The sequence below is a fragment of the Gavialis gangeticus genome, unplaced genomic scaffold (assembly GCF_001723915.1).
Source record: "Gavialis gangeticus isolate Ggan-Ray unplaced genomic scaffold, GavGan_comp1, whole genome shotgun sequence".
Lineage (NCBI taxonomy): Eukaryota > Metazoa > Chordata > Crocodylia > Gavialidae > Gavialis > Gavialis gangeticus.
The window spans coordinates 963,843-975,829 of NW_017728975.1; the positions used below are offsets into that span (position 1 = coordinate 963,843).

At 44.6% G+C, this 11,987-nt stretch overlaps 1 protein-coding gene across 3 annotated transcripts in view; it reads right to left on the reverse strand.

Annotated features, from left to right (window-relative positions):
- The window catches only part of EML6 (echinoderm microtubule associated protein like 6), a 404,089-nt gene extending 396,717 nt beyond the window's left edge, over nt 1-7,372 (reverse strand). The window contains exon 1 of one of the 3 annotated variants that reach the window (XM_019508035.1): nt 6,826-7,372. In XM_019508035.1, the coding sequence (XP_019363580.1) occupies nt 6,826-7,022 (197 nt within the window). In that variant the 5' untranslated portion in view covers nt 7,023-7,372. The remainder of the gene's footprint in view (nt 1-6,825) is intronic. The other 2 variants (XM_019508018.1, XM_019508025.1) reach the window with 2 other exon arrangements.
- Nucleotides 7,373-11,987: the final 4,615 nt, after the last annotated feature.

Consider the following 11,987-nt stretch of genomic DNA (forward strand, 5'->3'; position numbering starts at 1 on the left):
TGGGGGGCTGGGGGAGCAGGCAGGGGTCCCCCCATGGTCCCCTCCTCCATCCTCCCCTACCCCATACTTACCAGCATGGAGTCTGGCTCCGGCTCCCTGCTGTAGCCAGTGGGACTGCCCGAATTATCGAAGCTCTCCAAATCTTTTCTGAAGATTCGGAGAGCTTCAAATAAGAGTTGGACCTTTTAACTGTCCCCTAATTCCATTCAGATTCAGAGATTCGGCCACCAAATCAGGCAGAATCTCCTCCAAATTGAATCAGCACCTGAAGCTTCACACAGCCCTAGTAAGCAGCCACTTACTTCATCAGATGCCTCTGAAATCACTTTGGAGAATGTAGGATGGCAAGCGTAGCTATAATGGATTGCAGGTACTGAAAACAAGAAATACAATTTACTTTCTGGTTAATGCCCCCCCCCAAAAGCCTTCAGATGGAGTAAGAGACTAGAATGCTATTAAAATACAAGTCGGGCAAGATTTGCTTCCTAATTTACACCTGCATGCATAACTGAGTCTTATTCTTATTTTCTTTACAGGTGTGTAGCGCTAAGCACCTGATAAGCCTCAGTTGGCTTCATTCACCCTTGAATGTGCTGTCTTCTCTCCCCCACATCCCTCGAACTACAGAATTTTTGTATATTTGTAACTGCTCTTAATGATTACTCAGCTCAGACAATTTCCCTAATTCATTGCAAGGAGACAAAATGAGGGCAGGCTAGAGATGTACCTTCTAGAGTAAACAGTAGAGTACAAAGACCCAATCCTGCTCCACTTGAAATCGAGGGGAAATTACTCCAATTTCAGATTTCAGTGTTACTACATGTCAAAGTGTTTGATTTACTGTTTATTGAAAAAGTTAAATTCTGCCCAAACAACAAATGCTTCTGAAGTGAAAGAACTGAAAGTGGGAAGTTTTGGGAATCAAGAACTAAACTGCAATAACAAAATATACAACTTTCAGCATCAACATGAGCCCATACAGAGTTGAAGTTTCCTAAAGCATGCTGGCATCTATTAATCTTGGATAGAATAACAAAAGAAATAAACAAAAAGGTATGCTAGATCATCTAGTACCCCCGCCTACAAATACAGCATTGTCCTTTCTATACCTCCAGGTGTTTAGTCCAGTTCCATTTTAGTAATAGATATTACTATCCTACACTGATACAGCATTTTTCTTCTGGAAGGTTGATATGCTTTTTAAGTTTTGGTATTCAGGAATCACTTCTTTCATCATTAAAATTCAGCTGTGAAGTGGAATGTAGCAGACTAATGCTAAACAAGCTTAAGGCAGGAAATTAAAAAAAAAAAGTCATAATGAGTTAAAACTGCACAGGAATTTAGACGGGAAGACCACAGTTATCTCTTTGGAATAAAACCTTTTTGTGGATAAATTATTAGGAAATGAGGTTTTCCTATGTTAACTTGAAACATCAAATTAAATACAGTAGCTAGATTAGAGAGGCCAATTTGAGAAATTAATGTCACCTTGAACATAAAAAGGAGAGAAATATTTTAAGGAGACTAGGCATTAAAACTCACTCTTTAACCATACTTCTACCAGAATCTTAACTTCAAAAACAGTTACAGTTTAAAAGACAGGAGTGAACCTGTAAACATCACATTTCTTTTTCCTAACTGTATCAAGAGAGCAAAAATGAGTAGTCATGCTTTAATATGTTTTCTGTCTTCTGAAATGATCACTGTCAAGAATAAAAGAAGCCTTCACTCGCTTAGTCAACTCAATAAATCCCATCACCCCTTGCACATCAACATTTTTTAATCTCAGTCTGTCAGCACAGTAGAACACATACATCAGCATACTTATAGGGTTATTCTGGCAAATCCTACATTATTAAGTTGCAACCTGCCTTACATAAATAACATGATTTGTTACTAGAGGATAGTGGGCTGAATTTCTAGTTATTATATTATATTATATTATATTATATTATATTATATTATTTCTGTGTAGGGATAATAAAACTTTAGTAAATGTGGTATGATTTTTGGTTTCCTGCCTTACAGTTGATTTATTTTAGACCAGCTATAATACAGGATGTGCTCTTGTAGGTGTATAGCATTGTAGCATGTTGGTACATTTAACATAGTAAGTCAAGAGCCATACAATGTTTTAAGAATAGCAGAAAGAACAAAAAATATATATGATTTATGAAAAGTTCAGGCTAGTTCTTTGATACAAGTTCAAAGCTGCTCTCTGAACAGGCTTTGAAACACTAGGAAGATTTTTCCATAGTACAGAAATTCTTAGAAATCCACAAATAGGAAAAAAATGCTCACTACATTGTTACCAATGGCAATATTTCTCAAAATTTCAGAAGACACTATTTTCTGACAAAGAATAATGTATGGGATAAAAGGCAATGATGTTACCCTTGGGATGAACATGACCAATTAGAACCCAAAGTGGTAAAATGTATGTGTTTATTGATGACCTATGTAATTTCAGAATTTGCACATTTTAAAAATAATCAAAACATCAACTCAATTTAAAAAGTGACAATGTAAGCACCTAAACTGATTATTTTAGCTATTTCCTGTATAGTAAACTACTTCTTGTTCACATGTACCAATTGTTGAAAACCAGAGAAGTGCTATTTTGGACCTTTCACACAATGATGAGGATTCAAGGCTCAAAACACTAGGACAATTTAAAGAATGTTTCAAGGACAGAGAGAGAGAAAGAGAAATGAAAATGTAGGTTTCTGTACAAATAATTTAAAATTCAAGTGCCATAAATCTGAACTTGTCTTGAAAGAGCTCAGTTACTAGCAAACATCCTGAAAGTGGATCTGCCCACACAAACCACTACACTCATGTGCTCCTACTGAAGCAAGTGCAAGTCCATAAAATACAAGAGATCACACTAGAGAATCTATTTGCCAGATCAGAACTTAAGATCATAAGTTCTTTCTTTGCTGGTGACAAACACTGCGTCCTCAAGAAACAGTCTGAAATAAAGTTTTCACTAGACTCATTTCATTATAGTCTCAGATTTGCATTGTTTACTTGTTACAGTAGTCCACTTCAAGTCCTCAGTTTTATCTTACTTGTACTTACAACAATAACAGGAGATGAAAAAGCGGGAGTGGCAGAAACAGCATGTCATGGACCGAAATCAAGAATCCAGAGCCACCCACCCCGCACAGAAACATGTGCCCATGTTGCAACAGAGTCTATCAATCCCAGACCAGCCTCATCAGCTGCCTTTGGACCCATAGAGAAGGCAATCATGCAAGACAATCATCCTTGACCCGGTTTCTGCGGATACTCGCCAGCCCTGTCCCCACCACTACCACCACCACCCCTGGCTTCTGCAGGTGCCCCCCCAGACACAAGAGGCACCAGTTGCCCACGTACACGATGCAAAAAAAAGTTACAGGTGTAAAGCGGGTCTACATGACAGATTACAGAACAGTATAGAGACACCCAATCTAACTTGAAACTAGGTAGCTTGGGAACCAGTAGCACTGTATCCATGGCAGCACAGACCTCAGCACAAACTAATTTTTCTTATTAGCCTTCTGTAAGATAGATGCACCTTGCGACTGTGCAGTAAGTAGAAATACCCATGAGCTGTTATCTTTTCATTAAAAAGGCACCTCAAGTCTTTTGATTATAACATACCTTTAAAAAAAGGGGGGGCATAATCGATGTCTGCCCGGATCTTCAGAGACACTGAAACTACTGTCCTGAGAGATGTGAACCACCTCTAGCAGATTTATTTGCATCCCACACCAACCGTTCCCTCCCAAACACACAGGGTCTCTAGCAGGGGGGTGCAATTGACAGGATGGCTTTCAAGACAGGGATTGAAAAGCTGCAGAGATCTGGAGTGGGGGCAGGACACAGTCCCCTGAGAACCACAAGCAAGGTGCAACAAAGCCACCCCAAAACTGGCAAGGATAGACCTAGAGAGGGTGGATCTGTAGCATGGTCACACCCCACTTTCAGAACATGCTGTAGGAGCAGCAGTCCCAAAAACATGTAAGAGTCTGTCCCCTCTATTACCTTCCATCCTTCACAGCACATCCCTACCCCTTGCTTTTCCCCCTCTCCTCCTAACTCCTGTCTCTGCTCCTAGCTGACTGGGGGAGGCAGAAGGCTCCAGAAAGGGACAGCAGCACAGGCCAGTTCCCTCTTCTCACTCTTGTTCCTCGGCTGGCCAGGAATGCCCAGCAGGACCAGGCAGACAAGAGGAAACCACATGTTGCCCCCCTTTGCAGCTGGAGTACCCCAGGAATCACAAGCAGCGGGCCACACAGCTACCCCTCCACTCCTCCTTGGAAGGCATGACCATCTGGGTACTGTGCCATCTCCTGGTGGTGTTTCAGCAGCAGTTCAATCCTTAAACAATGAGGGTCCTACATAGAATGCTTAGCAGTGTTTGTGCAGTCACTTCTGTCCAGGCACAATTGTGAGCCAGTTTCCAATCAGTGACATTTTGGAACAGTTTGAGCATTAAGTATGTCTGTACCCTCCATATATTTTAAGAATGGAAAAAAATATATTAGTTTGCCCCTAAATTATCATCATTAAATTGGATTTGCCTTGATAAAAGGCAAGAGATAGGCCAGTTTATAAAACAGTGAAAGCACAAGTGCAAATTTTAAATGTCATGTATGTTTCTCCCAGGAGGAAAGGTCATGCATGTCCACAACCTGGTGGTGCATGCAGGGTGCTGTGTGGATTCTCAACCATTAATGTTTTATGGAGTTTATTATCTCACACAAAAAAATAGCATCATTATCAAATGAAGGCTTTCAGAAGAAAAGGGATGGATCAGAATTTGAGAATGCAAACAATCCACACAGAATGCTATGGCCTTCATACTGATTTTGAAGTATTTTCCAAGATCCTATTTTTTTTATTATGTTTTAAGCACTTTCAGTTATAAAGTAACATTACTTAAACAATCCTCTAATCTGAGATATTCCATAAATGACTGTCAAACACATTGCACAATATGGTTGGGGTGTTTTGTTGGGTTTTTTTTTTTTTTTGGTTTAGTATAGTAATCAGGACAACTTTTCATCAGCACATGAAATATCAAATAAAGCTCAAGAGTCCCAACTAGAAAATAATAAAAATAAACAGAATATTTTTAATAAAAATCTATTCTTTTTAGTATTAAAATTCCATCCTGTGGCTTTGAATTAATTTATCACAATAAAAAAACTTGCATACTATCTGCGAAACATGGGAACTAATGTATTTCCTATCCTCTAAGAAATAAATCATCGTCTACATAATGTGGGAAGGTTCAAGAAGTACAGTGGGTGCACTTAAAATTTGACTTTGATTTTTAAGGTATTACCAGTTCCACAATACACCAGTTGGATTGAAAACATGACTCAAACCAGAATGAAGCCCCTTGGTGTCCACAAATAAAGAGGGACTGAAACAGTGCTACTCTCACATGCATATGGTAGCCAAAAGCTTCATATTGCACAAAGTAGATTCATTTCTGAAAAACAAACTCCCTATGGACTTATGATTTGGGTATTCAGTGCCAGAACCCAACATACCCAACCATATTCAATGTTAGATACATGTTTCTGCAGCACTGCCACACCATGATGCACTGGGAACTGTTCTGGACTTCAAATTATTCTGGCTAACTAGAAGAAGCTTTTAGGGGACCAGGAGTAGGCAGTCAACATTAGCAAGCCCTTTACCTGTGGCATGTTATAAGGGATGGTGTTTATTGGGTCCTTTGTGGCTATGGTGTGTAGAAGGGGCAGACTAGATACATCTGTGAACATTAGAAAAAATGGAAATGCAGGGAACTAGGCATGATAGCCCAACAAGGACCTTTTACTAAGCTGAATTCAACAGAGTGCCACGCAGCTTCCTTGTACCAACGTATTTAGGATCCAAAGTTCATGACAAAACAGCAGAAGCCCCATTTGTTCCTTATTTTGCTGACAGAATTTGTACACTTGTAAAAGGGCCAAAATGTATTTGTCCTCTTTACATAAGGGATCTAGTTTTTAAGTTAACTTGATGGAGCCAAACCCATGCAATATTGCTGAACAGGGGTGTGCTGGGGCAGTATCCTTAAAGTGCAGTAAGGGGGGCTACGAAATGCAAAACTCTAGAACCCTGTATTAGACCAACTAAGAAATAATATCTCTTTTTCTGGGGGGCTAACACATGCTCTATTTAGACAGTAGCGTATGGGTGCTTGGGGAAAAAAATAAATTAGATTGGCACAGATGCTGCGTTTGGGCTTTGGTGGGTCTGTAGCCCCAGAATACATGGACACCTACATAGCTTGGCTGGAATGCATGAAGCTCAACTTGCTCTTTAAGTGGCATTTGGAGGGTGAGAGCCCCAAACTGGCTGGATCCAGTGGGTCTTTGGCTACTGTCCTACTGGGATGCACAGACATCTGGATTCTGCGGTGTCAGAGGAACATCTACACTTGCTCTCTTTTGAGACTTCAAAGTTGGGGGGGGGCAGGGGACAAAAACCCACATGCGGGATGGAGGAGGCTGCAGCACTGTGGCACTGGGCATTTCCTTTTTTTTTTTTAAACGTGCTTCTTTAAAACACAGCCCTTTGCTGCAGTAGGAGCAGCTGCACTTGGTTTCAATTTTTGAGATGACAAATTTCAGAAGCTTCACACACACAAAATAGATATCAGCAAGATCCAGCTAGATCCAGATTTCCCCCTTCTCACACAACCTAGGCTTCTCTCTCCCAGGCTCAGAGGTGGGAAGGAAGGGGGCATTCCTCCCGCCTCTGCCCTCCTCCTTTCCCTGCCATGCCATCCCCAGCCACCCAGCCTGCCCCACTTACCTGATAATGTCATCGTTGTGTCCCAGGAAGAATTTCTGGCTGTGCTCCCTGGTGTTGTACACAACCCCGACTCCAGCCACGAAGTACACCACCTCTTTGCCGGCCGTGTAGTACAGATTGTTGCGGCACTGATGCCCCCTGTACCCGTACACCCACTCCAGGCGGAGCTGGCATCTAGGAGCTGTCCGATCCGCCATGATACCCGGTGCCCTCTCCCCCGCCAGCCCGCGCCACCCACCCCGGCTCCGGCCCCCCTCCGCGATGCCCGCTCGGCTCCGCAGCCTGCGCTTCCCCCGGGGGGTTGCAACAGGGGGTGGGGGAAGCAAACCACACAATCACAGCCCAGGTCTGCTGGGAGCTGCCGCTGCCGCCGCTGCTGCTGCTGCTACTGCTAGCCCTGCTGCGCTCCCACCATAATCTGCTGCTGCTGCTGCTGCCCGAGGCGAGCGGCGTCTGTTCTGCAACCCAGACAACTTCTCGTTGGGGACAACAAACACGCCCAAACCCACCCCGCGCCGGGCTGCTCTCTGCCCTGGCAAAGTAACTTCCTGCACACAGAAGCTTCCCGGATTCATTCCCACCCCCACTTTTCTTTTTAATGCCAGCTGATGGAGGAGCGGGGTGGGGACCACACGAGGAAAGTGCATTGGAATTGCAGGTTAAATCCTTGCCCCCAGCCCCGAGGCTGGGTGGAGCCCCTGGCAGGTCCGAGGAGGTGGCAGGGAGGAGGGCTGAGGGAGCTCTCATGTGCCGTTTGCAATTGCCAATCCGCATCCAGGATCGATCAGTCTGCATCCAGGATCAATTGTCAGTCCCCATCCAGGATCATCACTCCATGAGGGAGGGAGGGGGAGAGAGGGGGAAGCAAGGGTTCACAAAACACTGGCATGAGGGTCCAGGGTCAACTGAAAGCTGGCTACAAACTAGCTATAAAGTCATTACACATTTCCAAGCACTAATTTCACAGCTGGTTGGTTCTTCTTCAGAACTGGGTGGACATTTTTTATGGTGCGATGATGACTTGACACGTCGCGGGTCTGCATTTATGGGGATTTACACACATTACTCAAGTAACTGGTTAAGTGGCAGGGCCCTGTTTCCCCTGTCAAATGAAAGCTGGTTACAAACAAACAATAAAGTTGTTACACATTTCCCAGCACTAATTTCATAGCTAGTTGGTTCTTCTTTAGAACTGGGTGGACTTTTTTTTGGTATGATGATGACTTGACATGTGTCACTGGTCTGCGTTTATGGGGATACACCAGTTACCTGAGCAATGTGTGTAAAGTGGCAGGGCCTGGCTTCCCCTGTCAAATGAAAGCTGGTTACAAACCAGCTATAACATTGTTACACATTTTCAAGCACTAACTTGATAGCTGGTTGGCTCCTCTTTAGAGCAGGGTGGACAGATTTATGGTGTAATAATGACTTGACAGTTATGGTGGGATTAACCAATTAACTGAGTTATGTGTGTAAAGTGTCAGGGCCCTATTTACCCCTTCAGATGAAAGCTGGTTACAAACCAGCTATAGAGCTGTTGCACATTTTTTCAAGCACTAACTTGATAGCTGATTGACTCATCTTCACGGCTGGGTGGTCATTTTTATGGTGTGATAATGACTCAGTAGCCAGTTTGCATTTAGGGTAGAATTAACCAGTTAATTACATGTAAGGTGTCAGGGCCCTGCTTCACCTTCAAATGAAAGCTGGATAGACACGAGCAATAGAGCAGGTTGCCCACTTTCAAGCACTACGTTGATAGTTGCTTGGCTCTTTTTAGAACTGGAGAGTCGTTTTTATCTCCTGATCATGCCTTGCCTGGTCTAAATTGTGTGATAATGACTGCACGTGTGGCTGGTCATGCTTTGTACTTATGGTGGGGCTACATTATTACATGACTCACCAGTTCATCGCATGTGGTAAATACATTGCAGGTATGGCCCCTCTACATTTATTGTGGGTTTCACCAGTTAGTTGCCTAATATAGGTAACATAGCAGGGGCCTCAGCAGAGCTAACCTCTCTGGTCCTCAGAGTCTAATATGGCCCCTGCTACACATTAGACACATTATGCAATCAACTGGTGAATCAGGTAATCCATGCAGACAGGCCACACATGCAAAGCTTGTTTGGCCACGAGTGCAAAGTCATTAACCACACAATTAACTGGGGAATCAGGCAAGAAACCTAGACCAGCCACATATGGCCGGGCATGATCAGGATAAAAATGACTCCCCAGCTCTAAAAAGAGCCAACTAGGTACCAAGATAGTGCTTGAAAATGGACTCCATCTGCTTTCACTTGGCGGTGGAGCAGGGTCCTGATGGGGGCATAAAAATGACTCTCCAGTTCCAAAAAAGAGCCAACCAGCTACCAAGTTAGTGTTTGAAAATGGGCAACCCGCTGTATTGTTGGTGAATCAGGCAATAAATGTAAACCAGCCACATGTGCCAAGGCATGATCGGGACATAAAAATGACTCTCCAGTTCCAACAAAAAAAAAGAGCCAACCAGCTACCAAAACTGGTTGAAAAACGGGCAACCCGCTCAATCCCTGGGGGATTGGGCAAGAAACCTAGATGAGCCACATGTGGCCGGGCATGATCAGGATAAAAATGACTCTCCGGCTCTAAAAAGTCAACCACCTACCACGAAAATGGGCTCCATCTGCCTTCATTTGGCGGTGGAGCAGGGCCCTCTGAGGTAAAAAGACTTCGTCCCCACAGCCCCTTGTTTCCCTGCGTTTCAATTCAGTGCCGAGCAATCCCCCGCCGAGCATAGGGCTTGCCCTGTCCCCGGCTGAGCTCCGCCTCCCTCCCGGCCCGCGCCTACAAGCCCCAGGCTGCCGCGCGCGCCGCCCCGGGAGTGCCGGCGGGGAAGCAGCGCTCTGCCGCCGCCTGCTGCCCAGCCGCCCCGGGGCCCCGCCCGGCGCCTCCTTCCCAGCGCAGCACCACAGAGCCTCCGCCTAGCAAATCCCGCCTCCCGCACAGTCGCTGCGGGGTTAAGCAGCAGCGTTACGGCCATCAGAGAGACTCTTGGATCTTTCCCGCGGGTTTAGCAGGCTTGGCCCCCTCGGCCTGAGGGTTTCCCAGGTTTCTCCGGTATTACAGCTCGGGTGGCCAGCGGAGGGGACGTGCCGGTTTTCTGCTGCTCTGTTCTCTGTTGATACAGACCCTGACGCCTTTACATCCTCTGTTTTCCTCTTGAAGAGAAATGTTTCTCTTGAAGAAAAAATCTTTTCTCTTGAAGAGAAAAACAGGATGTAAAGGCGTTGGGTTTTGTGTCGATAGAGGACAGAGTAGCAGAAAACCGGATTGTCTTCGGTGATGGCCACCCGAGCTGTAATACTTGGGCAAGAGAAGAGGACAATAGAGGACGGAAAGGTGTCCAGTTTCATATCAATAGAGGACAGAGAACAACCGGACTGTCCTCTGTGATGGCCACCCTAATTACAGCTCAGGCTCTCCCAGATACAAGTGACCCCAGCAGCTGGGACAATACGAGCACATACAAACATATGGCTGGGCTCAATTAAATCATGAGAGAGGGGGTGGGAGCAGGGTTTGAATTATGGGGGGCTTGGGGAGCTGAGCCTCCTCCTTCCCCCCATAAGAGATGACAGCCGCCCTGTAAGGTTTGGCAATTATAACCTGAGGGGTCTCCAGTTTTATTAGGGCATTGTGATGGGGAGTCCCATTTTTTTGCAGACTGCCCCCTAAGTGTCAAAGTGTAATTTGAGCCCTGGGTGAAAGGTCAGAAGGGCCCTTGAGACCTTGGCAAATCTGCCAAGCTACTTAGCAACCTTCATACCACAGGCCTGAATTGGTTTATTTAGTGTATGCAGTTTGGGCATGCGGTTTCAGCCATCTTAAGGCAATGTCATCACCAGTGTGAAGAGCTTGAAGGCTACCAGGTAGCATTGTAAATGGACACAAGTCAACAATGTGGGACATGGGTTGAACTTGTCCATTTGTTGTCATTGCAAAGACCCCACTGGTATAGATCTGAGGCACAGTGACTCTGTCAGGTTCAAAAACAGTTGAGAGGTGCCCAATAATGGTGTGGCCAGTTAAACCCTGGTTGGCTGATTGTAGGGTCAGAGGTGATGCAGTGATCGATTGGTGCTTGTGCTGGCCATTCTTTGTGCCATTGAGTAAGTGGAAATGTCAAAGGGTTTTCAAAAGGTGGCCCATATTGGGTGTCTTGAGGGGAGTCGAGCTATTGATAGGCGGAGCATATCCCAGTGCACTGGCAATGTAGGATTATCCCAGAGTCTGGACAGTAAATTTACTTTAGCATTTGTGCAGTGGAAATGAGGGGGGAGCAAAGTTACTGAGGACTGGTAACCATGGGAGTAGAGTGGGGCACGATGTGTCTGACACAAGACGCATTGTAGCATGTAGTTGGGTGTCCACTAGTTTGCTAGGCCTGGGTTAGGGGCCTGCTTGCTCCATGCAGTGCATTTGAACTGAGAAAGAATGGCTTGCATTGGAAAGCTTGTCTAACTAAGATATTTCTCTGAGAAATCCTTGCCTTTCGAACTGTGAAGCAGCTCAGAACGGAATCCACAAAAGCCGGCCTGCTACCTGACCTAAAATGGCAGCCAGTAAGAAATGTCAGCCTTTCAGGAATAAGGTAACTAACCTGACAACAGGGAAGGCTGATTCAGCTATGAAACCTTTCCTAGAAATAGACTTAATTTATCCCTTTCTCACAAAACACAATGGGAGATGGAAGGGGACCACATCCTAGATCTTTGGCATCTGAAATGAATGCTCTCCTAACCTTTAATCTGCAGCCATATACTCTGTGTTTTTATACATGAGCATCCTGTCCACTTGGCTACTCTCTCTTTCTCTCATAATTAATAGGGATTTTTTTCCATACAGCTTCAACAAAAGTTGTTGGAAGACTACATGTGCACACACAAAATACTCGATACGCTCCATAGCTTAATGTACTCTTCTAAGACGTAGGAGTCAATTCAAGTCCTATTAGCTATGTTGGTCTGAAGTGGATAGAAGACTGGGTAGATTTGCACCTTATAGACCATGGGGAAAAACAAGTAGTAATATATCTTATTAAACCAAATTCTTACTGAAACTGAGAGCGGTTCAATAAAAGTGAGACACTGAAAATTATACAAGGTAGAAACAAAAACAGG